This window comes from Sus scrofa, chromosome X (genome assembly GCF_000003025.6).
Source record: "Sus scrofa isolate TJ Tabasco breed Duroc chromosome X, Sscrofa11.1, whole genome shotgun sequence".
Lineage (NCBI taxonomy): Eukaryota > Metazoa > Chordata > Mammalia > Artiodactyla > Suidae > Sus > Sus scrofa.
Genome location: NC_010461.5, coordinates 15,277,693 through 15,305,226, shown reverse-complemented (window position 1 = coordinate 15,305,226; position 27,534 = coordinate 15,277,693). Strand labels below are relative to the sequence as shown.

The 27,534-nt window shown below is 51.6% G+C and overlaps 1 protein-coding gene and 1 long non-coding RNA gene across 13 annotated transcripts in view; one reads left to right on the top strand and one right to left on the bottom strand.

The window, feature by feature from the left end:
* PHKA2 (phosphorylase kinase regulatory subunit alpha 2) overlaps nucleotides 1–25,829 on the top strand; it is an 86,334-nt gene extending 60,505 nt beyond the window's left edge. For 4 of the 12 annotated variants that reach the window (XM_013985960.2, XM_013985959.2, XM_013985961.2 and 1 more), the window contains exons 19-34: nucleotides 257–426; nucleotides 1,200–1,373; nucleotides 4,438–4,526; nucleotides 8,610–8,743; nucleotides 9,453–9,609; nucleotides 10,347–10,426; nucleotides 10,627–10,705; nucleotides 10,809–10,938; nucleotides 11,667–11,768; nucleotides 13,251–13,369; nucleotides 14,126–14,155; nucleotides 15,355–15,408; nucleotides 17,140–17,188; nucleotides 18,915–18,968; nucleotides 19,795–19,995; nucleotides 20,493–25,829. In XM_013985960.2, coding sequence (XP_013841414.1) covers nucleotides 257–426; nucleotides 1,200–1,373; nucleotides 4,438–4,526; nucleotides 8,610–8,743; nucleotides 9,453–9,609; nucleotides 10,347–10,426; nucleotides 10,627–10,705; nucleotides 10,809–10,938; nucleotides 11,667–11,768; nucleotides 13,251–13,369; nucleotides 14,126–14,155; nucleotides 15,355–15,408; nucleotides 17,140–17,188; nucleotides 18,915–18,968; nucleotides 19,795–19,995; nucleotides 20,493–20,953 — 2,083 coding nt within the window. In that variant the 3' untranslated portion in view covers nucleotides 20,954–25,829. Of the gene's footprint in view, nucleotides 1–256; nucleotides 427–1,199; nucleotides 1,374–4,437; nucleotides 4,527–8,609; nucleotides 8,744–9,452; nucleotides 9,610–10,346; nucleotides 10,427–10,626; nucleotides 10,706–10,808; nucleotides 10,939–11,666; nucleotides 11,769–13,250; nucleotides 13,370–13,636; nucleotides 14,099–14,125; nucleotides 14,156–15,354; nucleotides 15,409–17,139; nucleotides 17,311–18,824; nucleotides 18,969–19,794; nucleotides 19,996–20,492 lie in introns of those variants that run through there. The other 8 variants (XM_003134959.6, XM_021080650.1, XM_013985962.2 and 5 more) reach the window with 8 other exon arrangements.
* The window catches only part of LOC106506917, a 38,065-nt gene continuing 25,945 nt past the window's right edge, over nucleotides 15,415–27,534 (bottom strand). Inside the window, exon 3 of the long non-coding RNA XR_002340853.1 lies at nucleotides 15,415–15,863. This is a non-coding gene — a long non-coding RNA (uncharacterized LOC106506917). The remainder of the gene's footprint in view (nucleotides 15,864–27,534) is intronic.

The window sequence follows — 27,534 nt, the reverse complement described above, 5'->3', positions numbered from 1 at the left end:
TATTTGTGTTGGGTTTGGGAGGAAGAGATCAGCATGATGCATTTCGGCTTTTAATATGCTGCGTGCTTCCACTTCATACTTGCTATTGAATTTTCATTTTAATTTCTTGGCTGACTACTTGTATGGGGCAATCTGCAGAGTGACGTTTTTATTGATTCTGGCAGAAGCGCCACCTGGTTGTTGAAGTCTCTCAATGATACATAGTGGAAGTTTGTCCACACGCAACTCTATCTCTAACATAGTGTCTCCTTCACAGAGTAAAATTAGGGAGTCTTTCGGAATTTCTCACCACCTCTTTCTACACGTATCTGACCTTCCTGGATCCAGACTGTGATGAGAAGTTGTTTGACGATGCCAGCGAAGGGAGCTTCAGTCCTGATAGCGATTCAGATCTGGGAGGATATGTGGAAGACACCTGTAATCAAGGTATGCCTTGGAATGCGTGTGCAGGTGGCTCACTGAATTTATTTAAACTTGGCACTGTGGTAAAATTGCCCTAAAACTCAAGCACAGAAAGTGATTGGTAATTAACATAACAAAAGAAAGGCTTCGGAAGATTTCACGTATTAGGATGAATAAAAGCCAGTGTGAAAACCTAAATTGCAGAAGTGGGGCTTTTTTAAACCTAGAGGAACAAAGATTTTCAGCAGTGAGGGCTTTTTCACAAAATATAAACACAGAAACACACTGCTTGAATTTTCAAAGGAATGGTAGAATGATGTAGTTTTGATTGGATGTAAGTGATGACATCCTAGGTATATAACATTTCTCAAACTGAGCCAGGTTTGGGGTTGAAGTGACCTGTCTTTTACTTTTAGATAGTACATTGCATTGGGGCTAGGGCTTCCATAATGCTTAGCTCATGCATGATAAGTTAAAACCAAAAGCTGAGAGACGTTGGCTGCTGGCCTTCTGTTTGTCTGCTCATCTTAGGACAATGTGATGTAAACGCCATCTTGACCTGTATTTTCTTTTTCTAGGATGAAGTTTTTCCAAACAATAACTTTGTAAACACATGCATTTTTCTACATAAATCTCTTTACTTTGCAGGGATAGGAATCGAATACCTACCTGTATCAAAATGTTGTCTTCCACTAAATCTACTCAGCAATTCATGCTGCACATAATCACTATTATGCATTTAGGTTATTTCTGCAGGTTGTTTTCATTGGCTGTTTTTCTTACCTGTGTAATTACAGAAAGCCAGGATGAACTTGACCAGTATATCAACCACCTCCTGCAAAGCACATCCTTGAAGTGTTATCTGCCACCTCTTTGTAAGAAGACAGAGGACAGCCATGTTTTCAGTGCCATCCACTCCACTCGGGATATACTTTCTGTAATGGCAAAAGCAAAGGGTTTGGAAATTCCATGTATGTCATTAACTCTTTCCTGCCTATTAAGATAACTTTTATCAAAGTAATACAAGAGCATATTGTAAAAGTCAAAGAATCCTAAAAAACAACAAAGTGCAGTTGGTTCTTGCCTTACCTCTTCCCTCTTGCCTCACCTCCTGTCCCTAGTCCTTCTACTTAGAGGCAACCACTTTCAACTCTTAGTTGTTTCTTCTGGCATTTACATGTTTCTAGAATAATTGTATATATTGCTGTCTTTGATGCATTGACTTTATTCAGTATCTGTTGACTTTCTCTCATGCAGGTGAAGATTGACCTGACTTAAATCACCACTCCTCTGCTTCACTTGCCCTAACCTATCCATGCAGTTGTATTAAGGTTCAGTTAAATCATTATTCACTATTTCAATCATTGTATGTATGCAAATATTATTTCCAACTGAGTATTATAGTATACTATATCATCATTTTAACTTTTGGCTTTTTCCAAAGTTAATAGTTGCACTATCTTTTAATTTGCTTTGCTTCCTTTCTATACCTTCCATTGTATGGCCTTGCAATACCAATTCCCACAAGGTCAATCATATGTATGAACTGGTTCCACTGCTTTCCTTGGAGTCCACAAGTCTCCTTCCACCTGGCTGATTACACTCCAGGCCTACTGCATACCTGGTATCCTGGGACTTGTCTTTGCTGTAATCCTTGGAAATCTTCTTTGCTTATCTCCTCAGTTGAGTTCCCTGTTTCTTGATTCTGGCATGTTCCCCTTTCTAAATTTCTTTCTTTGGTGGAATACATTCTAGGATAGTTTCAGTAGGTTTAAAAAATGGTACAGTGGGAGAGGGCACTGTGATAACAGTCCTCAACTTGCTCGTTTCTGGAGCTCACTGCTCTTTTTGGCCTGGTTGCCCTCTACGTCCGGGATAGAGATTTCATCCCAGGATCTTCCTTTACCATCATCCTGGAGAGTTCCTTGAGATTTCCTCGTCTCCTTTGTTGGCTATCCTGTTTTCTGTATCTCAGCTTTTCTTCTTACTTATCTTACTGTCTTCTTTTGGTAGAGAACATCTAGTAGTTTCCTAGGAAACAGTGCATGGTGGGTAAAGTTGTTGAGACCTTGCAAGACTGACAGTATCTACAAATCTATATCCACTGAGCGTTTGGTTGGATATAGACATGTAGATGGAAAAGAAATTTACTTCAGAATTTTGAAAACATTGCTTTGTCTTCTTGTTTATCACCGTTGCTGCTGAGAAATCTAAACTCATTCTGATTTTTCATCCTTCAAATACAAACTGTTATTCTCTTTAAAGTTTTTTAGGGCTTTCTCTACTTCCAGGTTCTGAAATTTCAATAATGTACCTTTTCTGGGTGTACGTTCATCCACTGTGTTGGCTATTCAGTAGGTCTTTTCCATCTGGAAGTTTATATTTTTCATTCCTGTAAAGTTTTTTGGAAAAGTTTCTTGACTCACTTCCTTCCCTATGCTTTTTCTGTCCTCTCTTTCTGGTACTGTGTGATTGCAGTGTTGACCTCCTGGAGAAGTCTTTATTGTTTCTCTTCTATCTTCCATGTCTTTGTCTTTTGCTCTGTTCTGAGGGAAATTGCTCCAACTTTTTGTTCCACCTGCTTAGTTGAGTTTTTCCATGGTTCGGCAAGCTCCTTGGATTTCTGAGGATTCTCTAATATAAATATGACTGGTTCTTGCTTTTCCCCACTGCAGACTTGGGGTTTGGTTGCCTGTGTCTACTGAATCAGTTAACTCTCATCTGGCAGCTTTCCCACTTCCACTGTTACTATTGCCTTTTCTCTGCCTCCGTATTCTTTTAGATTTGTCTTTTTTTAACTTATTTTTTGTGGTGTTAGTGAGGCATTAAGAGGAGAATTAAAACTTATGTTTAAGGAGTCCCGTTGTAGCTCAGCGGGTTACGAACCTGACTGGTATCCATGAGGATGCGGGTTCGATCCTTGGCCTCACTTAGTGGGTTAAGGATCTGGTGTTGCTTTGAGCTATGGTGTAGGTCACAGATGTGGCTCAGATCCCATGTTGCTGTGGCTGTGGCATAGGCCGGCAGCTACAGCTCTGATTCCAACCCTAGCCTGGGAATTTCCATATGCTACAGGTATGGCCCTTAAAAAAAAAAAAAAGGCAGCAAAAAAGATAAAGATAAAAAAGGGAGAAAACACTACCTTTAATTCAGTAGTGTAACCTGGGGGGTCTATAAATGCCTTTTTTTTTCCATTTTATGTTATTATTTTATTTTTAGGGCTGCACTCACAGCATATGGAAGCTCCCAGGGCTAGGGGTTGAATCAGAGCTGCAGCCGCCAGCCTACACCACAGCCACAGCAACGCAGGATCCGAGCCACGTCTGCAACCTACGCCACAGCTCACAGCAACACTGGATACTTAACCCACTGAGTGAGGCCGGGGATCGAACATGCATCCTCGTGGATACTAGATGGGTTCGTAACCCTCTGAGGCACAGCAGGAACTCCTATAAGCGCCTTTTAAATATGCCTCATCTTTTCCTTGAAAACGTCCTTTTTTCAAGGAAGATTTGATGTAGCCTGACAAATATGGCTTCATGAATAAATATCAATAATGATACCATCCAAAGGTGGTTAAAAAACAGAAGCACTAACACCCAGCAGTGGCAAAGTAAAATACATAGTGGACAGGAAGCCAGAACACCTTGATAAGGAGAAAGCCAGTGACCCTGCACAAATGATCTATCTACCCTCTCTGGTTCTCAGTTTCTGCATCTTAACAAAAAAGAAGTGGGGCTCAATCACTTCTAAGACTCCTTCCAGTCCTAGTGTGATGTAATTTTCCCTGAATTCGAAAGGAGAAAAGTGAAATTCAGCTCCTTAAAGTAAGATCTGCATCCTGCCCATTTCTGGTTTCCAGATTTAGCATATGATGTGGCTACATGAAGAATTCTTTGTGAAATTAAACTAATTAAGTAATCACTCCTTATTTGGTTTGTATTGAATAAGGAATAGCCATGGTACCTCTCAAAAGAAGTGTTTTATCCTTCCTCCTCCTCAGAAGAGCTCTCTGTTTATTCTTTTGTTTTCTAGTTGTTCCCATGGCTTTGCCAACTAAAGTTCTAAGTGCCCACCGTAAATCTCTGAATCTTGTTGACTCTCCTCAGCCACTCCTAAAAAAGGTAAAGTATTTAGAAACACTTTTTCAAAAAGTGTACTGTTCTTTGGTTCTGGTTTAGTCCCAAGAACTTTTTTTTTTTTTTAATTAATGTATAGTTGGTTTACAGTGTTGTGCCAATTTTTGCTGTACAGCAAAGTGACGCAGTCATACATTCATACCTACATACATATGTATATATGTATACCTGTATATATACATTCTTTTCCTTATGTTCTGTTCCATCATGGTCTATCCCGAAAGGTTGGCTATAGTGCCCTGTGCTATACAGTAGGACCTTATTGCTTATCCATTCTGAATGTAATAGTTTGCATCTCCTAACCCCAAACTCCCAGCCCTTCCCACTCCCTCCCCGAACCCCCTTGGAAGCCACAAGTTTGTTCTCTGTGTCTCAGTCTGTTTCTGTTTTGTATATAGGTTCACTTGTACCATGTTTTGGATTCCACATATAAGTTATATCATATGGTATTTGTCCTTCTCTTTCTTACTGACTTCGCTTAGTATGAGAATCTCTTGGTGTATCCATATTGCTGCAAATGGCATTATTTCGGGTTTTTTTTTTATATATAGCTGAATAGTATTCATTGCATATATACACCACATCTTCTTAATCCATTCATCTGTCAATGGACATTTAGGTTGTTTCCATGTCTTGGCTGTTGTGAATAGTGCTGTTATGAACATAGGGGTGCATGTATCTTTTTGAATTATAGTTTTATCCGGATATATGCCCATATGCTGGATCATATGGTAGTTCTACTTTTAGTTTTCTGAGGAACCTCCATACTGTTTTCCATAGTGGTTACACCAATTTATATTCCTACCAACAGTGTAGGAGAGTTCTCCTTTCTTCATACCCTCTCCAGCATTTGTTATTTGTTCACTTACTAATGATGGCCATTCTGACTGGTGTGAGGTGGTACCTCATTGTAGTTTTGATTTGCATTTCTCTGATAATTAGCAATGTTGAGCATCTTTTCATGGGCTTGTTGGCCATCTGTATGTCTTCTTTGGAGAAATGTCTATTTAGGTCTTCTGCCCATTTTTCAATTGGGTTGTTTGGATTTTTTTGTTGTTGTTGAGTTGTATGAGTTGTTTGTATATTTTGGAGATTAAGCCAAAGAGATCGTCGGTTGCATCGTTTGCCACTATTTTCTCTCATTCCATAGGTTGTCTTTTCGGGGGGGGGGGGTTGTGGTCTCCTTTGCTCTGCAAAAGCTTATAAGTTTGATTAGTTCCCATTCATTTATTTTCATTTTTATTTCTATTGCCTTCAGAAACTGACCTAAGAAAACATTTGTAGGGTTGATATCAGAGAATGTTTTGCCTATGTTCTCTTCTAGGAGTTTTATAGTGTCATGTCTCATTTTTAAGTCTTTAAGCCATTTTGAGTTTATTTCTGTGCATAGATAGCGTGAGGGTGTATTCCAGTTCCATTGATTTACATGTAGCTGTCTAGTTTTCCCAGGACCACTTGCTGAAGGGACTGTCTTTTCCTCATTTTATATTCTTTGCTCTTTTGTCAAAAATTAATTGACTGTAGGAGTTCCCGTTGTGGCGCAGTGGTTGACGAATCTGACTAGGAGCCATGAGGTTGCGGGTCCCCTGCCCTTGCTCAGTGGGTTAAGGATCCGGCGTTGCCGTGAGCTGTAGTGTGGGTTGCAGGTGCGGCTCAGATCCTGCGTTGCTGTGGCTCTGGCATAGGCCGGGGGCTGCAGCTCTGATTCGACCCCTAGGCTGGGAACCTCCATGTGCTGTGGGAACGGCCCAAAGAAATAGCAAAAAAAATAAAATAAAATAAAAAATAATTGACTGTAGCTGTCCAGGTTTATTTCCAGGCTCTCTATTCTATTGCATTGATCCTTATGTCTGTTTTTGTACCAGTACCACACTGTCTTAATTACTATAGCTTTGTAATATTGTCTGAAGTCTGGGAGAGTTATGCCTCCTGCTTCCCCCCACCCTCCCTCAGGATTCTTTTGGCTATTCTGGGTCTTTTATGGTTCCATAAAAATTTTTGTCTTTTTGCCTTTTCTAGGGCCGCACCTGAGGCATATGGAGGTTCCCAGGCTAGGGGCGAATTGGAGCTATAGCCACCGGCCTACACCAGAGCCACAGCAATGCGGGATCCGAGCCACATCTGCAACCTGCACCACAGCTCATGGCAACGCCGGATCCTTAACCCACTGAGCAAGGCCAGGGATTGAACCCGCAACCTCATGGTTCCCAGTTGGATTTGTTAAAGACTGTGCCATGATGGGAACTCCATGGTTCCATAAAAATTTTTGGATCCTTTGTTCTAGTTCTATGAAAAATGTCATGGGTAATTTGATAGGGATCCCATTAAATCTGTAGATTGCTTTGGGTAGTATGGCCACTTTACCAATATTAATTCTTCCAGTCCAGGAACATGGCCTTTCCATTTCTTTGAACCCTCTTTAATTTCCTTGATTAATATTTTAAAGTTCTCAGTGTATAAGTCTTTCACCTCCTTGGTCAGGTTTATTTTGGGGGGTACAATTTTAAAAGGCATTTTTATATTCCTTTTCTAATATTTGTTAGTATACAGAAATGCAACCATTTCTGAACGTTAATCTTGTATCTGCTACTTTGCTGAATTCATTGATCAGATTGAGTAGTTTTTGTGTGGCTCCTTAGGGTTTTCTATATATAGTATCATGTCATCTGCACATACAATGACAATTTTACGTCTTTTCTTCCAAAGCGGATACACTTTATATCTTTTTTTGGTCTGATTCCTGTGGCTAGGACTTCCAGTACTATGTAGAATAAAAGTGGTGAGAGTAGCATCCTTGTCTTGTTCCAGATTTTAGTGTGAAGGCCTTCAGCTTTTCTTGGTTGAGTATTACATTAGCTGTGGGTTTGTCAGCAATGGCTTTTATTATGTTGGGATATGTTCCCTCTGTACCCACTTTGGTAGGAGTTTTTCGCATGAATGGGCATTGAATTTTGTCATACTCTTTTTCTGCACCCACTGAGATGATCGTGTGGTTTTTGACTTTTCTTTTGTTAATGTGGTGCATGATATTGATTTGTGTATGTTGAACCATTCTTGTGAACTTGGGATGCCAAGAACTCTTTCAAATGGTTGAACTCAAAAGAGCGAGCAGATTTCCTCTTCGATTCTTTTTTTCCGGCCACACCTGTAGCACATGGAATTTCCTGGGCCAGGGATCAAATCCGAGCCACAGCTGCAGCAACGCCAAATCCTTAACCCACTATACCAGGCTGGGGTCAAACCTGCACCGCCACAGAGACAACGCCAGATTCTTAACCTGCTGTGCCAGAGCGGGAACTCCAACCGAGCATATTTCTTGATGTCCAGGACTTTTAGAAGTTCTAGATTTTGAGGTGCACCCACTCACTTGTCTGGATTCTGGTTTGTCAGTAGGTGCATTGAATGTGATGCAAACCTTTATATTTTGTAGATAGGAGAAGGCTACTGATGTTCTGGCTACTCATCAGAATCTTAAATGAGCCAGCTAACTACTAGCCCTGTCCTTTCTGTGCCAGCCAGCCAAGGTTGGGCTACTTGCAGAGCAGGGTGCAGAACCAGAAAAAGAAGCCTGAGATTTCCATTATTTTGTCCAAAGTCTCCTTCGGTTTTATCCCACATGAATAGAAAAAAATTCCTTGTCTGCTGGAGAGTACTTTAATCACAATTTTAGGTTGTTTAAAAACACGTACTTTTGTTTACCTTCAAAAATATTTTATTGAAGTTTAACATATATAAAGTATAGAAAACGTAAGTCTAGATAGAGCTCAGTGAATTGTCACTGAGCCAAGCACCCTTTGTGCTCCTCCCAGTCATTCCCTCCCCCTCCACTGCAAAGGTAACTATAAAATTTACACATGTTTTAACCTGTTTGGTTCGGTCTCTTGCACAAATTGACTTAACACAGTGATTTACTGGTCAGGGAAAGGAAAACCACAAAAGAGTCACTGAAAGCCTAGAGCACAGCACGGCAGCAGACTTCCCAGGCCAGGTTGGTGTGTCACTTCCTGATCTTCTGGCAGTTCGCGTGCTCAGCCTCCCTCTTCTGCTTTTTGGCTGTCGTATGGCCAGGCTCCTGAGGATGACTTCCAGTTTCCCAGAGATGACCGTGGCGACGTGGACTGTGAGAAGCTGGTTGAGCAGCTGAAAGATTGTTCGAACCTGCAGGACCAAGCGGACATTCTCTACATTCTGTATGTGATAAAGTAAGTTGATGGTCTTGACTAGCTTGCGCTGTCTCTGCTCTCCTTGGCTCTTTGTCCTCATCTTCTTGGCCTTCCAGCACACTGTGTCATGATAGAGTCACCCAGATTACCCAGAATCACCGTGAACAGACTTCCATCCCCCTCTCTGCCTACCAGTGCTGGCCTCCCAGGACGAGAAGGCTAGCGAGGCCAGCCTCTCACCATCTCCTGCTGTTAGGTTTCTGTTTCAGAGAGACGGCGGACATGCTTTGGTAAGAGGCAGTCCTCGGGGTGAGGCTCAGAGGCACTGGGAGGCCCCCGTGCACTTGGCCGGATGCGCAGTGATTGAGTCCCCTCCCGGCCGAGTGAGCTCTCTTGCAAGAGAGTCTGGCCTTTAAACCTATGAGCCTGGAGTTCCCTTTGTGGCTCAGTGGTTAACGAATCTGACTAGGAACCATAAGGTTGCGGGTTTGATCCCTGGCCTCGCTCGGTGGGTTGAGGATCCAGCGTTGCCTTGAGCTGTGGCGTAGGCCGCAGGTGCGGCTCAGATCCCACGTTGCTGTGGCTCCAGCGTAGGCCGGGGGCTACAGCTCCGATTCGACCCCTAGCCTGGGAACCTCCATGTGCTGCGGGAGTGGCCCTAGAAAAGGCAAAAAGACAATAAAATAAAATAAAATAAAAAATATAAAAAAAATAAGCCATACTTCTGGGGTTTCCCATCTCTTGACAGGGGTCCCAGCTGGGACACAAATCTCTCTGGACAGCACAGGGTCACCGTGCACAACCTCCTGAGCGAACTCTACGGGAAAGCTGGCTTGCACCAGGAGTGGGGTCTGATCCGCTACATCTCTGGCCTGCTCCGGAAGAAAGTGGAGGTCCTGGCTGAGGTCAGAGCGACTGCGCGTGGGCTGTCTGTCCTTTCTAGCCCCATGCCCTCTTCCTGTTGTGAAAGCTGGAGGCAAGCCCCTCTCATCTGGAAAGGGAATGGGTTATTTAATGTACAGACGGAACTGGCCCTTCTCTCTTGACCTCCCATTGCTCTTGGAAGGCAGCCAAAGGAAATGAAATCCAAGCTGATTAGTTTTGTTACTTCTCAGCTGCAGGAAAGGGTTTCCCAAGAAAATGAAAACGCTCTGTGGCCTGGCACCTTCTTAAACAGAGCTCTCTTATTCCTGCACATCTGTGCTCGATCATCTTCGCTATTTTAACTCTGAGTCCCTGCAAAATCCAGAACTGCTTTCGGTGATGTTCGGGTTCATTGTGAGAGTAAGGTAATGGGGGACGTGGCGATTTAGGACTGTAATATGGTTATTAACCCTTACCGTGACTGTCTCAGGACTCGGCGCAGCTCATCCTCCTTTCGTAGTGTCAGAGAATCCAGTGCGTTTGCTCCAGTGGATGGGCATCGAGTAGCCACTCGTAAGCCTTGTAGAGCCAGGCCTGGGGCCACATTTTGGGGTCACAGGGACCCAACTCTGCTTGGGGTCTATGTATGGATTTTCACATCAAGGGCAACATGGGTCATAAAGTCTGTAAAGGTAAATTTATGATCTGTTGGCAGTGACCCTTCCCCGCTGGCTTCGCTCATCTCTCTCTCCCCGTTCCCCTTTTCCTAAATGACTAGGCCTGCACGGACCTGCTGTCGCACCAGAAGCAGCTCACAGTGGGCCTGCCGCCGGAACCCCGGGAGAAGACCATCTCTGCGTGAGTCTTCAGTCCGGAGGCCTCAAGGTTGAGGGAGGGGACGGCGGGGGAAGCCTCAGTGCTGTCTCCCATTCCGGAAGAGACGCCTTTTAAAGACACTGTCGCTCGAGGGCTCGCAGCAGGCAACCGAGGATCTTCCACGGAGGGCGGGCCAGGCGGCACACTCGTCGGCCTCTCTCACGGTGTTTGCTCCTTCCTAGGCCTCTTCCCCCAGAGGAGCTCACCAAACTCATCTATGAAGCCAGCGGGCAGGACATCAGCATCGCTGTCCTCACACAGGTCAGCTGGCCGTGGGAGGGCAGGGCCCAGGCTTTCTCGGAGCGGCGGGGGCTCTCCGCCCTCAGCCAGCCTCTGAAGCCCTGTCTCCGTGTCTGGCTGGCAGGAGATTGTGGTGTACCTGGCCATGTACGTCAGGGCGCAGCCCAGTCTCTTTGTGGAGATGCTCAGACTCCGGATCGGACTGATCATCCAGGTGATGGCCACGGAGCTGGCGCGGAGCCTGAACTGTTCAGGTGCGACCTGCGCAGGCAGCTCCCACAGCTCCTGCACCCACCCACCCACCCACCCCCCAGGGGAGCCCCGCGCAAGTATTCCAGAACCAGGGCTTGTGAGCCTTTGGGTGCTGTGGCTTTACCAGCTTCTCTCCCTTAGATGTAACTTCTGCCCAACCATCCAGCAGAGGGGATTGAATTTCATACGCTAGGGAGAATGAGGCACCAGAATCTTTTGCTCTGCTCATGACATCTAAATTGCTTCTCTGCTAGGAAATCCTACCAACCTAAACATGTAAATCAACGCAAGATGCCTTCCAACATGGGGGATCGTTACAGTGTGAAAAATTATGCATCTGAGAGTTAAGGAAATACACTTTTTTTTTTTTTTTTTTGGTCTTTTTAGGGCCCCACCCGCAGCATGTGCAAGTTCCCAAGCTGGGGGATGAATCGAGCTACAGCTGCCAGCCTGCGCCAGAGCCACAGCAAGGCCAGATCCTTAACCCACTGAGTGAGGCCAGGGGTGGAACCCGCATCCTCATGGATACTGGTCTGGTTCGTTACCGCTCAGCCACAACCGGAATTCCCAGAAAAATCAGCACCTGAAATAGCAGCATTTAGAATCACCAAGGACCAGTACCTTTCAGCCCCGCAGCAGTGGAGGTCAATCCTGAGCAGGGATTTTTGTGTCCCACCTGCCCCTGCCCCCAGCCCTGTGTCTGGGACACGTATAAGATGTTTGCTTTTAGGAGAAGAAGCTTCTGAAAGTTTGATGAACCTCAGCCCTTTTGATATGAAGAACCTCCTGCACCATATTTTAAGCGGGAAGGAGTTTGGTGTTGAAAGAAGCAGTAAGTAAATGCTTGTCCTAGCGCTGCGGGGAGGGGGGTGACAGATGTGTCTAGCGTCACCTGGAACTGCCCCGTTTCTATACAAATCAACACTGGTAATCGCGACCTAATCTTTGGGTTAAGGTTCCTGTTTCACTGAGATGGACAGCGTTCTAGGTTTAAGGTTGTGACCTTCGGGCTTCGTGACCCGTCATGGGCTGGCGGGGAGAGCCACTGTCACGTGTGGCAGGGCGTGCACCCCTCTGCACCCTGGCCTTCAGCCTCCCTCTTCTTGCAGTGGGTCCAGGCACTGTCCCTTGTGCTCAGGGGTTAGGAGCCGGTGAGGTGATCAGGGTGTCAGCATGGAAGGGCTGTCTCTTCCCATTCCCTGAGTGCCCTGCCTGGCATGGGCTGGTTCTCAGCCAACCCCCGTCACCCTCTGTGGCCCCGGAGCAGAGTCCTCTGCAGCCTCACAGCACCTTCTTGCTGAGTGAGTTTGCTTAGTCCCCGTCCTGCTCGCCCAAGTTTCTCTCTGTACCAGAACCCTGTTTGCGGTGCTAGGAAATATAATCGCCCAAGTCCTGGTGGAATTCTGCTCTCAAAGGCTCTCTAATTATAATTGAAGTAATTATCATTTCTCCTCTTCATAATAAAGTGAAATGATTTGCAGACACATTTTGCGAATTTATTTCATCAAGCCCAAGAAATGCAGTGTGGGCTGTCATTCTTTTTATTTAATAAGAAGGACATTGGGTACTTCATATTTTTTCTCCGGAGTGGGTGCCAGCAGGCAAACAAAGCCAGCGTTGTGCAATCAGATGTGTTTTGGTGTTTTTCTCCTTTCCTGAAGGAGGAATGCTCAAGATCCTTTTCCAAAAGTAATTTTCAGTTCTTTCAAATGCACAATCCTTGAAACGTAGATATACAAGATAAATATTTAATGTATTCTGCTCATCAAACTAATATTCATGGCTTGACAGATAATTACTAAAAAATTATTAGAGATAAAGCTGTAGAAGCTTATGAAACTAGGAGCAGAGTAATGTCACTGGAAATCATAAATATGTCTCATTGCAAGCAAGGTAAGAAGAGGGCCTGTCATTTTGTGTATCATATCAGTTGTTAATTGTCCTTTGTAATGTTGAATTTTTATAAATCAGGAAACCCAAAGAGTCTTAAATTGTTATTAAATCCTGTGGTGTCTTTGGTTTGAGGCATGTCCAAACCATTGAAAGGTTTTCTGGCCACCTCATTGTTTTCCGCATGCTGCCTAAGCCATGTCTCGGTCATCCGTTTACTCCGGTGCCTACCGAGCCCGTGCCGTGTAGCAGGCACTGCTCCAGGGCTGGGAACAGAGCGCGGGCTCAGGCAGACGCGGCCTCCGCTCAGGGGGCGACTCGTCGAGTGGGCTCGACAGCCGCGCTGAAAGCAAGCACGCGCAGGCGTCGCTCTCAGGAGCGGCACCGGGGAGCTGCTAAGAACCACGTGTGTGTTTCCTTCCAGTGCGACCCATCCACTCCTCCACGTCCAGCCCTGCCATCTCCATCCACGAGGTGGGACACACGGGAGTCACCAAAACCGAGAGGAGTGGTATCAACAGGCTGAGGAGCGAGATGAAACAGGTGAGAGGAGCTCTCAGCAGCGGGGGAGGCCGTGCCCACAAAGAGGTGTTCTTCCTACCTGGGCTCGGCTCAGAAAGCCATAGAAACCCAGGGCGTGCAGGGTAAAGCCCGCTTCGTCAGGGATGTGAGGTCCCTTCTGTCCTGGAATCGGAACACACCCTGTGCCCAGATATCCCAGAGCCACTCACACGCTCCCACACCCGCGCTCAGCCTCCCCGTTGCCGCGTGTCCTGGCCAACACCCTTCCCCGCGTTGGCCTCTTGCCAGGAGCCGCTCTTTCCAGAGGACCACGGCCCCTTAAATACAGAGTCCCGCAAGAGCTGACGGAATCATCTCTCTCTCACACGTGTCCTTTGGGTGAAATAGCGAGAGGACTCTAGAACTGGAACGGAATGCTCACGACACCTTTTTTTCCACCATCCGCAGGTGTCGCTCCCTTTTGCTCACCTTTATTTACCTCGTGGTAAATTCCTTCTGAGCTGATCCCATAGGACCTCGGGCCATCAGCCCTTCAGCCCTCACGTGCCGGGTCCTGTGCTGGGACCTGGTGGTGAACTACAATAGGAAATAGAGTTTGGGAGTTTCTTCTCCATCTCAAATGATGGCTCAGTAGATCGAGTCCATGAGACGCCAGTGGGTGACACCCTGCAGGTGGACCAGCACTTCCTCGGGTGATCTAGACGGTGACAGGAGGAGGAAGGCATCCTCGATTTGAAACTGGTTTTTGTTTATTTTCTGATGTATTTTTACTTTCAGATGGCTAGGCGAGTTAGTGCTGATGAACAGGTGAAACATCTTTGTCTTGTTTCCTCCTTTACTGTGCTTCGTGTTCTGTCTGGCTTGAATGTGGCAAGTGAGGCCGTGAGTAGAGACGCTGAGCACACAGAGAACAGGCCCATCAAACAGGCCGAGCGGACTGAGGGCGGAGGGGACGCCACAGGCTGTGACAGGCAGTCCTGAGGACAGGCAGAGTGCGGGACTCGAAAGCGGGAGAAACGACCTTGCCCTGTGCCTTTAAAAGAAATCCATTTCTCAAACTCTTGGGTTTTACAGGATACTCTGGGAAAGAGATGGTCTTGGGCTCTGCCTCAGCAGGAGTTTCTGTTCAGAAAACAGGAAATAAACAGGGACAAGTAAAATGCAGTCATTGATTATAGTGATAGAAAGAACACTGCTATTTCGTGTCCCCACACTGCCTGGGGGAATTTAACCCTGGAAGGAGAAACCATGGAAAGCTACTGTTCTTGCATCGCACCCCGTGACATCCTTCCTCCCCCGCCCTCCACACAATTGGAGTCACGCTCCTCATGATTTTCTGTCTCCGGGACTGAGAGCGCGCAGAGGGATCGTGCACTGACACGCCGCTTCGGTGTTGGTCCAGGGAACGACGTTTGTGCGCTCTCGTTCCAGTTCGTGCCCTTTCCAAGTGAGGAACAGATTTTCCAAACATCTTCCTTTGCCAGCCACTCGGTGGCACCGTCCCTCTGGTTACCTACATTCCCATGGCAGCTGACTGTGGCTGAACATGGGTGGTTCCTTCTGTCCCCGCTGAAGGCCGTCCTTGCCTCTTCTGGGGACAGAGGGTGACTTTTCTTGGGTAGGTTTAGACGCAGGTGGCCGGTGCACGTTTTGTACCTGGCTGCTTACATCACGGAAGTCCTATTACTCTCTGTCCAGAATTAACATAAAAGATTAGCACTTCATGGCTTTGAATTTGGCCAGGAAGTTGTGTCCTAACCTGATGAGGCACCCTCCACACCCGACTGCACACGGGAACACTTCACACTTGGAGAGAGCACGTCCCAGCTCCTGCCTTGCACGGCGGCGGCGGGCCGTCTGCCTGGGGTGACGGAGGACTTCTGGCCGCCAGCATCCTCTGCATCTTCCTTCTGCGGTCCTTTTCCAGCCTCTTCCATGTTCCTTCTCTCTGCGTGCGTCTTCTGGTGTCACTGCACATGACTGAGGGGACTCTCTTTGTTTTGTAGCTCTTTTCTGTGAGCCAGGCAACGTCGAGCAGCGCACACTCCTCCAAGTCCGCGGTAAACCATGTTGCTACCTGTTGTCCTCCTCCCCGCTTCCCTCTCCTCTGTGGCATCTGAATCCTCGTGTTGCCCTTCTCGTGCCCCCGTCACACCCCTAACGCCTCAAGATGTGACCAGGTTTCCGTGTTTTCATTGGATGGTCGTTAGGAGGAGAGGCTAGAAGGACAGTGAGGCGTCGGGCAACGGCCCTTCCTTTTTCCATCTTGAGTTCTCTGCTTAGGCCTCTGGGCAGGGTGCGGGTGAGGAACATTCTTGTGATTCCCAGGAGCTTCTGGAACCCTCCAGGCACTGGTTCTGGGCCTTTCTCTAGAGGCACAGGGGTGAAGCACTGCCTGCACATGCTGATGAGCGTTTTGCACGCATGATGCCCCTGCTCGCTGCGAGGCCCCAGATGAGATGGGGACTAGGAAATGTTCCAATTGCAGAGGCGAGTCTGAATCTTCCTCTCGAAACTAGGAGGAGAAAACCAGCTGAGTCAGTGATGAGTGTGGCTGTAATTACTTTTATTTGTATCTAATTGTTGCCGTATTTAAATGGCAGTAATGAGCCCAATGGAATAACCCAGCCTAACAGCCCTTTCAAAATAAGATCCGCTGAAGTCGAAATGCGTGCTCAGAGAAGACCCCTGCCTCCTGGCCCGCTTGACATGTGGATTTCATTTTTAAACCTTTAAATTTCATGTTGCACATTGAGACGTGAAAGTGCCAGACAGGCCAGAGCAAAGGCGATGGGATGGTAAGGACGAAGGCCGAGGGGTGAGAATGCCTCCAGGGAAGAAGGCGGCCGTGAGCCGTGCGGCCCGGCCTCACCCCCGCGCTGACAGAGCCCTTTCCAGACCTGGGCTCAGGCCCCCACTCGGAGCCTCTCAGCTGCCTCCGCACTCGCGGGCGGCCCGTGGCTCCTGAGGCAGGGGCAGAGCTCCTGGCGCTGCCCTCAGCAGAGGCCAGCACAAATCCGGCCTCGGCCGGGGCAGGTGGAAAGGTGATGCCCCCTCTGCTTCAGCCAAGGCCCCTGTCGTCCCACGTTAGGGTGAAGCACTGTGCCGAGAACAGGCAAAGTAGAAAGCCATCGAAAAGGTGGAAATACCATCACGTCTGAAGGCCCCGCTGCAAATGTGGGCTTCAGCCTCTCCTTTCTCCCCCGGAGCCTCCTCCGTCCTGTGTGTTACATTCTCTGGCAGCTGCACCACAGGGCCGTGACCGCTGCTCTCCATGGCACCGCAGAGTAAAGTGGGCACTGTGGTATTTGTCTCCCTGGACGGCAGCACCCGAGGGCGTCACCTGCTCCAAGGGCCCGCCGTCTCCCCAAGCCCTCCGGCATCAGTGCCTGCTGACCCCATGGCCAGGCGAGCTCCCAGGGTGTCCCGCACCTGCACTTGGGGTGCTCCCAGGCCATGGCCCACGGGGCCCCACCTGGGCCCCGCTGCTCAGATGAGGCCGAGCAGAGCTAGCAGCGGGTCAGAGACTGGAGCAGCTAGTGTTGAGTGGGGTCTCTACCCCCCCAGAGCCCACCCCCTCTGCTTGGCCTGTCCGGTCAGGGGCCTCTGATGCTGTACTACTTCTTGGGTGCTGGCAAGAGTGCACACCAGGAACTTAGCAACCAAACCATGCATGAAAGGTTAACCCAGCTGGTGGTGCTGACTAGTTCACCGAGCCACCGTCGGTGACCAGCACTCCTCCGGGATGCTGGCTGGGAGGCTCTGAGGGCCGCGCCCTGTCTGTTTTGCAGAGGTCCAGCACCCCGTCCTCACCCACGGGCACGTCGTCATCAGACTCAGGTGGGCATCACATTGGCTGGGGGGAGCGGCAGGGCCAGTGGCTGCGCAGGAGAAGGCTGGACGGGGCCATCAACAGGGTCCCCGTGGGATTCTACCAGAAGGTGTGGAAGATCCTTCAAAAGGTGAGCCTGGCCACCATGCCACAATCCATAGGCACCGGGGCTGGGAACACATGCTCCCAGGAAAATGCCCTGTCCTCCATAGTGTTCCTTACAAGACCTGGGGGCACCTATAGGTAGCAGGTGGCCGCAGATCCGGCACGCAGCCCCCAGGCTTAGGTAGCTCAGGGCCCCAAGCAGGGCTTCTCCCCCTCGGCACCATGGCCACGTGGGGCTGGGGAAGGCTCCCAGGGCTGGCCTGTGCGCTGTGGATGTTCAGAGCTATCCTTGGTCTCCACCCACTCGATGCCGGTAGCACGCCCTCCCCCAGCGTGAGAACCAGAATGTCTGCAGACGCTGCCAACTGTCACCTCAGTGGCAAATCACTCCTAGTTGAGAAGTTTTGGCTGGAACGCCAACAAGTTAGATGAAGTGTCCGCCCAGGGTGTGTGGGGCCACGTTTGACCTACTTTAGGAAGGTAGAAACGTCGGAAGATGGGCCAGAACCGGAGATGGCAGGCAAGGCTGTGGCTGAGCCACCAGAGCAAGGCCGCGCCCCTCGCTCCCTCCACCCGCCTTGCCTGCTTCCCGCGCCGGCCAGCTCTGCAGCATCCATGTGCCCCCCGGCCCTCCCCCGCCAGGGGGGCAGTCTGCCCCCGCCCACAGCGTCTATGCACACCAGGAACCACAGGCAGGACCGCTTTTTTTCCTCAGCTATTTTCGCTTGTTAGTTCATTTCCCAGTGGGAGAGGCGAGGAGAGAGGAGTCCTCCCCCAGCGCCCGCACTGCACCCCGTTCCCAGAGCCACCACCCAGGCCGTTATGTCTGCTCTGCAGGGGCCAAGGTCTGCCTCACAGAGTCCCGTCCTCACTGCTGAAGTCCCGTCCCCGCATGGGAGCAGGGCCTGCAGAGGCCTCCTGTCAGGGGGCACGAGCCTTTGCTGCCCCTCTGTCCTCTACCCGCCGGGGACAGAGGCGAGGCAGCTGCTGTCGCCAGGTCATGGGGCGCAGAAGGCAGCCACTGAGACCGGAACCACCTGTTCCTAGAAACTCTGTCCCCTCTTCCTCGGGCCTCACACGCTCCCATCCAGGCTGCCACTGGCTCAAGACCAAGACACTTTTATTATGAACAAGCAGCATCTCGGGTGGAGCCGGCGCCTGATATTTATATCCACAGGCGTGCGTGTGCATGTCTGTGCATGTGCTCAAGTCTTTTGTGATTGGTGCTTATTATAGAAATGGCAAAAATAGATGCCTGCAAAGGCAGAGAAGTATCGCCTGGCCAGCAGCAGCCATGCCCGTCTTCCTTTATCTGGCACCAGAGGGGGCCTCTCAGCCGCCGGGGCCGGGCTGCCGAGGGAAGCTCGCAGCTCCCCCAGAGGAGGACCCGGCGGCTCCCTGGGGCGCTATTCGTGTGAGATCTCGCCGGTGCCTGCTGCTTCCCTAGAATCGTTCCATCGAAAACACAGCCTGTGGGCAGTGCGAACAAGCTCTCTAAAAATAACTCTCACAGTCTGGCGTGTTCCCGTCCTCGTGCAGGCTTCCAGGGCAGAGCGACTGGAGTGTGTGTGTGTGTGTGTGCACACTTTTAATCCTATTCTGGAATCTAAATGTGCGTTCTGCCTCCAGTGCCACGGTCTGTCCATCGACGGTTACGTGCTCCCATCCTCGACGACGCGAGAGGTAGGACGGAAAACCTCCCCACCGTGAGTCCTCACCAAGTGCCTTATTTCGTGACCTCTGACCACTCTCCCTCCTTTTAGGCTTGTTACATTCAGACAGGTATACATCCAGTCTTTCTCGACTTTTTAAGTTTGGCGAAGTTTCTTTCCCACATTGATTGATTAGCATCACTTTTTCTCCTTTTCCCCGGAAACAGCAGTTCTGGATTCTCCAGCTCTTTAGACTTGTCCCTAAAAACCTTCAGAGAAAAAGAATACTGCCGCCACACTCACTGGCCCCACTGCAGCTTCCTCTGACTTGGTGTCCACTGAAACTGTCATCTTCCCTGGTTTCTTTAGCCCTGTTCCTTCTTTGAAAAATTAATGTTTTAGTTTTTATTCCGCCCAGGGCACCATGCTCTCTGCCACAAGGAATAAGGAAGAGAGAGAAATAAGAAATGGTCCTTCCGCTGGAAGGCCCGGTCCAGTAGGACAGGGTTAAAATGCTAGGACAGGACTTGCCTTGGGGCGCAGTGGGTTAAGGATCCGGCGTTGTCCCTGCAGCGGCTCGGGTTGCTGCTGGGTCGCGGGTTTGATCTCTGGCCCAGGAACTTCCATGTACCATGGGCGCGGCAGAAGCAAAATACAAAACTAGGACGAGGCTGCCTGACCCCCAGGGCAGAGCATTTGGCTTCCTGCTCCAGAGGATTCCTGCCGGCAAAAGCAGGAAAGTGACCAGAAAGGAGGCAGGGTTGACGCTGAGCCCACTGGGGGCTGGGGACAGCGTGGGTGACAGGGCCATGCCTGTCCTTGGCTCACTCCCGAGCCCCTGCTGGTCCCTTTGGCAGATGACCCCGCAGGAGATCAAGTTCGCTGTCCACGTGGAGTCCGTGTTGAACCGAGTGCCGCAGCCCGAGTACCGGCAGCTGCTGGTGGAGGCCATCATGGTGCTGACGCTGCTTTCGGACACGGAGATGGGCAGCATCGGGGGCATCATCCACGTGGACCAGATCGTGCAGACGGCCAACCAGCTCTTCCAGCAGGACCAGGTGGGTGTGCCCGGGTCCGCTCCGCCGCCCCGAAGCCAAGCTGGGGACAGAGGCAGGGTCACCAGGTTGGCTGGCATTTATCTCTGTCGAGACGGGAGATTCTGTGTCCAATAGGAAAGAAAATCCTCAAAGAAAATGTCATCACAGATGGTGAAAAAATGTCAACCACTTGGTTAGAAAATGGCACCGTGGCCCCTGGGAAATCGAAAGGCCTGTTTCAGCACAGGTTTTAGTGCCAAAAGCAGCCTCGCTACATGTCTGGCCCCAGGTAAACCAACCATTTACGCTGCACCACAGACGAGCTAGGAAAAGCCATCCTCTCATCTCAGAGTCAGTGACTGGCTGCCACCTAGGGCAAGTGGGGATGCAGTGCCCGTAGCAGAGGCCAGCTCTCCTCCCTGGGCCGTGGGCCCTCCTCGTGTTCGAGCCGGAGTGCTCTACCAGGCTGCGAGCTCGAAGTCTGCTCATGCGTTGCCCCTGCCCTCTTCCTGCTGCAGGTGTCCATCGGAGCCACAGACACGCTGGAGAAGGACCAAGCCACGGGCATCTGCCACTTCTTTTACGACAGTGCTCCGAGTGGGGCTTATGGGACAATGACCTACCTAACAAAGGCGGTGGCGTCTCATTTGCAGGAATTGCTGCCCAATTCAGGCTGCCAGATGCAATAGGGCCTCCGTGCTCTGTCACTTGCCTCCTAGCCTTGGGGGAACTTTCTTTTGCTTGCAGAGATCCCCTGTGCTGTCACAAATGCATACCCCGTGATAAGCACGGGCACAGAGGAGATGGCAGTGACAGACCTGAAAGCAGTATATGTCCAAGCCACCGGAAGAGCCGCCGACTCCTGTGCCCCCTCAAGGAGCACCCTGGGATTGTCATCTACATTCGTTCCTCTGGAACGTTTGTCACAGCATCTGGTCTCCTGCAGTCTGAGGAGGAATTGGAAATTGGTCTCTTTTGAGTGCAGAGTGAAGTGAGAAGGCAGCTTAAATCGGCTCTCGCAGAGTTACCACACAGGTTTGACGAGCTAGTGACACATCTTCACGATGCAAAGATGCTTCCAGCAGCAGCACACCTTACGGCGGGGACCTCTTAACAGGATGCAGTCTGTCTGCGGACCAAACTCTACTACGCAGAACAACCCTTTCTGTGGAAATTAGGTTTTCCCGTGCCTTGCTTTCTTTCTTGGTCTCTTGTTTTATTGGCCTAGCTACCTTCGTGTGACACAATTCTCTCTAAGGTTTAGAAAACTGCTCCCAGTTAACTTTGGCTCTGGGTCTTCTAGGAATTTATCTTAGCTACCCATGAATTAGGGGTTTCTCCTGCCTTATGAAAAATCCACATCTTCCAGAGTCTTGCCCCCACCCCCCAAAAGCCAAGTCTTCTTAGAGCTGGACCAGCTGTTCCTTGGGGGCTGGCGTAGGCAGGGAGTCCCTCTGGAAGGCCTGTGCGTCTGGCCCCGCGTGGGGTGGCGGCCCAGCAGCACTTCCTCCATGTTCTGAGGGAGCCGCGAGGTGAGTTTCTCTCCAGGCGTCACCTTGTGGGGGACGGAGGAGTGGGGTGACAGGCTACAGGGAGAGGCGTTTGTGGGAATCATGGACTTGGAGAGAGTCACCTGGCGGCCTCGTGGCGAACTCGGGCTGGTTGAGGGTGAGGGCTTCGATTGGTGAGGATTCTGCCTCTGAAATGGAAACGTGGCCATTGGGTCTTGGCTCAGAGGATTGCGTGACGGTGGAGAAAGCCAAAGCTTGGGCTGCTTTGTGGGGACAGTGAGCTGCCCGGGGCCCCTCAGAGGCAAGATGCAGTCCTGAGTGGTTCCTGAAGCAGAGCAAAGGCCGGGGACGGTTCCTGCTAAAGAGCCTCTCTTCAGTCTAAGCCCGACCCTCTGGAGTTGCCCTAGGGAAAAGTCCGGAAGACCGCTCTCAGGCGGTCCCGGCTCTTTGGAGTGCAGGCACCGTTTCCATGGGACTCGGATGCCTTGGTTTCCTGGTTCTTTGAATCCTCGCCGTGTTCCTTACTGAGGGACGGAGGACTTAGGTAGAGGCCCTGAGGTCTGGCAGCTTCTGCTCCAGCGCGCTCCGCATCCCTTTCCCTTCCTATTAAACGTGGTTATAGCAAACCTTTCTCCTCCGATTACTAGATCCTTCCTTCATCAGCACGTGCAGGACACCCTCGGTGCCAGGCCTGGGAACACAAAGATGCAGGAGCTGGGGGGGCCCGGCGCTCCAGGGCCTCGCCCGTTGGAGGAAGGCCGGCGTGCGCCAGGAGCAGACTTCCAGGCCCCCCAGAGCCCTGGTGGCCATGCGGCAGAGCCCAGAGATGGTGTGGGGGGCCTGGCGCCGGGCCCGCCGGGCCCCCAGCCTTCCTGTTTGGGCCCCCTCTTTCCTTGGAAGCCTCTTTGCTCCCATTCGCCACAGCCACGCACTTTCCGCAGCCGCGTTTTCTCAGCCTTTATTTTTGCTGTCTTGAAGACGTGCTTGACATAAACAAGACTCGTCCGGTGGGTCATTTCCAACACAGATAACGGAAGCCAGATCGGCGCCGCGAAGGCCCGGCTGCTGCTGGGGCGAAGGCGCGGGAAGAGCGGGAGCCCGGCCCCCGCCAGCCAGGTGCCGATTTGGAACCATCGCCTGCCCCTGGATGACGTGCAAAGCCGCAGATGCTGTGCTTGGGCTCAGCAGCCGAGCCCGGCCGGGAGAAGAGCCATAATAAGCGATTCCACTGAGCCTTCGATTCACTCTTTTGAAACCTCTTTCAAATGAAATCCTGAAATAGTACTGCATTTCCACAGGCATCAAGCTGTCAGCTTCAAAGAAGAGCAGGCTTCTGAGGTTTGATCCCTTTCATGAACAGCTGAGGCCCACGCGCCGCCGCCGCCACGAAGAGGAGCAGATGTTGGAGGGGGATGGGAGAGGCCTGTCCCGCCACCATCCTGGCCTCGGTGGAGGGGCCGAGGTTTCCCCCCCAGGAGCTGCTGGCCTTGGCTCTGGGCGGGCAGCTAGCGGGCCACCCCCGGCACCGCAGTGGCCCTGGTCGAGGGGTGGGCCAGGGGAGCCTAGAGGCCAGCTTTGACCTTCACCAGAGTGGGGAGGGAGCAGGTTGTCTGTCTCGGGACCAGGAACAAACATTTCTTGTCATGTCCACAGCCAACCGCCCCCCCCCACCCCGGCCCAGGCCTGACCCAGGGGGCCCAGCAGCACAGAGGGCTTCGTCTCCACGTCAGCGGGATGAGCCTTCCATCCCGGCGCCAACACCAGCAGCTCCGGGACCTGGGCCATTACTCAGCCTCTGTGGGTCTGAGTTTGCCCATCTGTCAGACGTGCAAGCGGCCCACAGACTGGCATGGGACTGAGCGCCAGGCAATCACGGGAGCCCCTTGGCTCCCCCGCCCCTGGCAGTTGGAGGCCCAGGGCTTCCAGGTCACTGGAAGCCAAACCTGCCCGGTGCAGTCCTGCCAGGCTGGGGTGCGGGCGTCTCCCCGGCAGACCTCAGGGCGGGAGGTCAGTGAGAGCTCCCGCAGCGCTCCTGAGGCCCAGCCAACGGGAGAGAGATCATTACGCAATAGCTGCCTGGCTGGGGAGGGTGTAAAGGCTCCTGATGTAAAAAAAGAAAGAAAAACGACCAGAAGATCAGGAGGAAAGAGAAACAGTTTGTCAGTTGATTGATGCCATTTATTTCTGGACAAGAAGACAGAAGGCTCGGCCTCGCTTGATGTAAATTACAGCAGACCGTCTCTCAGTTCTATTGACTGGGCACAGGTCTGGCGAACCGCTTTTGTCTTCCCTGCTTCCTCGTTGTCAGAGGGACAAAAAGCCTCCCACCCCCTCCCTTGGCGCCATTATCTTTCAAGGTGACTCTGACGCTTTTCAAGTCCCTGCCATCTGTTCTGTATAGCTCTGCATTTTGTCTGTTCCCAGAATGACTTCTGTTCTCCCCAACCTGGCCATTGATAGCCCTGCTCATGAGGGGCAAGTAAAGCCACCCTGCCACCTTCTTAGAGCCCAGTGTCCCCTTGTCCTCAGAGCCATTTAGGAAAAGCCAGGTCCTTAAGTTACCAAGAGTTCTCTGAGGAACAAGATGACCGGAAAGCAAGAGAGAGCGCTGCACAGCACTCGCTGGTTGGAAAGGACAAATCCCATCGGAAAAACAACTCTGTGTGTTTTTAAGGAACATAGGTGCAACTCTGGCAAATATGCCTTCTCCTTAGAAGGTCTGTAATCATCGGAACCAGGGACCTCTGAAGTCACACGATTCACCCCTCGGCCTTGTTGCAATATGTCAACTGTTTTGAGACATGAATTGCTCACGCAAGTGTTTCCTGTGGGCCTGTTCCTGGCCAGGCATTGCTAGGCCCGCAGAACGTGGACCCGGGCGGCCGGGATGAAGAAACGCCGTCTCACCTGGGAAGACCTCAAGGGAGGCCCGTTGTCCAGCCTCCTGTGGAAGCAGTCCTAGCACTGGTCCACCAGGACAGCCACGTCTCGAACCCCGATCCTGAGTGGCTTTGGACCATCTCTTAGCAGGGGGGCTACCAGATGCTTCTGCCTCTGGCTGGTGGGCTGAGGAGCCAGGCTTTGTAAAGGGTGTGGTTTCAAGCTGTCCGATCAGCACCAAGAGGCCTCGAAACGAGGCCCAGGGCAACAGGTGCACCTTCCATTTTTCCATTTTCAAAGACCTTTCCAGATACAAACCCAGGGTAGACCTGCCAGGGAGAATTGACAGTACCCGGCTCTGTTCTCTCATCGCCTCCGTGTCACCTTTCAGCTCTGGGCCGGGATTAGCTGTGAATCGCAGACCGCAACTCTAGCTGGGTGGCAAACGCGTTTCTTCTGGGATAGCGGATGACTCGCATCATCACCAGACCTGGTGGCTCCTCGGCCAAGAACAAGGCCCCATGTCACCCCTGGGCTCACACCCTGGGGCTTACACCACAGATGCCCCCAGCGCTGACCACTGTCACTAGGACCATGACCACTGCTCTTTCAGAGGCTACACACAGAGACTGCCACCTGTCACCAGGGTAGGTCTCACACACCGGCTAGATGTCAAGTCAGATTCCGGCCGGTGTGTGGCAGCAGCGGCGGGGTTGCCAGCTGAGAGGGAGGTTGGAAAAGCCAGTATCTGAGAGTCCTTAAATGGAGGTGGGACCAGCTTCAGAATTTGGGGGACCCCACCAGACCCAGGAAGGGGGTTCAGATGCTGAGCATCCAAAATGAAGTGTCCACTACATCCAGGGCCCTTGGCTTGTATTCCTCTGTCCAGGAAGACCCACATGCTCCCCCGGGTCTGCCCTTGGGCTGGGGGGCTTGTGCAGCCAGAGTCCAGAGGGTGTGCACGGCCCCCTCTGGGCTGTCATAGGAACACCCCTGCCAACAGAGAGAAGCGAAGTCCAAGTGGCTGGGTCGCCGCTACCCAGCAGACCACCTCCCACCACTCAGCTTCCAAGGAGCTGTCGCCAAGCTCCTGGCACACCAGCCCAAACAGCCGTGGAGCCCAAGTGACAGCTCAGCTTGACTGGGACAAGACGCAAACGATTGTCACATCTTTCCTTCTAAGTCTTTAGCCGGCTGGGGAGGGTTAAAAATAAAGAGTGGGGAGTTTCCATTGTGGCGCAAAAGAAAAGAATCCGACCAGGAACCATGAGGTGGCAGGTTCGATCCCTGGCCTTGCTCATGGTGTAGGTTTCAGACGCAGCTTAGATCCTGCATTGCTGTGGCTGTGGTGTAGGCCAGTGGCTACAGCTCCGATTGGACCCTTAGCCTGGGAACCTCCATATGCCGTGGGTGTGGTCCTGAAAAGCCAATAAAATAAAGAGTGGAAACTGATTTGGGGTGGAAGCCTCTCCTGACAGTGTGACTAAATTCCCCCGGCTGTCACCCCGCATCCATCCCCGGGTTCTCACGGCATCTGAGCTACTCTCCCTGGGGCTCAAGGGAGCCCGGCCGGCCATGGGAGTGAGCGGGCCTCTGGCGCTGCCTCCCTCCGCGCAGTGCTCTCCCCTCACTCACCACCGCCTCCAAAGTCGCCCAGGCGGCTCCCTGTGCCCGAGACGAAGCCCAGCTCAGCGGCCCAGAGCACCGGCGCCTGAGCCAGCCCCAGCGGCCGGAGAAGTCTCCGGGCTTTTCCTTCCCCCGAGCAGCAAGCTAGCTAACGGGTGCGACGGTGACCACACACTCCCCACCCGATTCTGGCCCTGGTCCCCAGAGCGAGCCAGACTGAGATGCCTTTTGTGCTGTCAGCGGGGCCGCAGAGGCCCCCGCCTGGGAGGGGCAGGGGCCAAAGGCAGTGGGTCCGCAGGGGAGAGGGGTCAGATCAGAGCCCAGGGCGGAGAAGCCAGCGGAGGCTCTGCAGAGTCAACTCGCCGCTCCTCCCGGCACTGCCCTCGCTTGCTCAACAAGGCGGGAGGAAGAAGCGCCCCTGCCACTGGTCCAGGATGAATAAAATACACGTACATTCCGCCTGCAAAACTTTTACAGGGCGAGAGCTTCTCAAGAATGTCACCTATCAGTAGTGACCACGCCCGCAGCTGTCCAAACGCTGCGGCCTCTCCTGGCCCAGACATCAACACATGAGCAATTTAGAAGTGTGCTTGCGGGGGCGGGGGGGGGCAAAATTTGGACAAGATGAAAACAAAGGGGGAGGGAGGCTTGGAGAGGAAGCCCCCTGTAAGGCAGGATTTCATCAGAGACCTGGAAGTGAGCACCTGAACTTGCCAGGCCAAGGGCACGGCCAGGGCACAGGCCCCGGGGCAGGAATGCATAGAGCATGTTTTTGGAACAGGAAGGACCCAGAGGGTGCAGGGTGGCACCGTCAGGGAGAGGAGTGGAGACTTTGGCTTTTGCCTCAAGTCACTGGAGGGTCGGGGACAGGGAATGGCTCAGTTATCACCAGCCCTTCTGCAGGCCGGCAGGGAAGAGGGGAGAAGGGCTTCCTTCTGCAGCAGCTCTGGAGGGACCGTCTGTGGGAGAGCAGAGTGGCAAGTGCCCAAGGCGACTGGAGCACCTCCCACCCCTCTTGAGAAGCAGACAAGGTCCTGGAGCTGGAAAATGGCAGGCGATCGAGTGCATGACAAACTATTCCTGTCCCCTTCCTCAAGCCTCCTCCCCTGTACGGGCAGTCCTTAGACTATTGTCAAGCAAACGGACACACACGTGGACCCAGCCCCTGGCCTGCCGCCGCCTGCCGCCCCTCCCAAGATGGGGCTGAGAGCCCCGTGCAGAGCGAGGGGCCAAAGAGGAAACAGTGACTGGGTACTGTCCCAAGGCCCTGCCTCGGGGACACAGTCTCCCGCTCTCCCCGCCCTTGCACAGGTCTCTCCTGTCCCCAACCCAGCGGACGTCAGACGTCTTCTCTGCGGCGCGCAGGTGCCTGCTGCCTTTCTTTCGGGTCAGGCCTCAGGAAGCGCGAGCGAGACGGGGGAGGGGGGCTGGGGCCTTCCAGGCTCTAAAGGCTTCACGTTCTGCCAGCCATTCAAAGGCTGCTTCCTCTGCACTTTAAATAGATGTGCTGTGCTGAGTTTTAAATTTGACATATTTCTTTTTC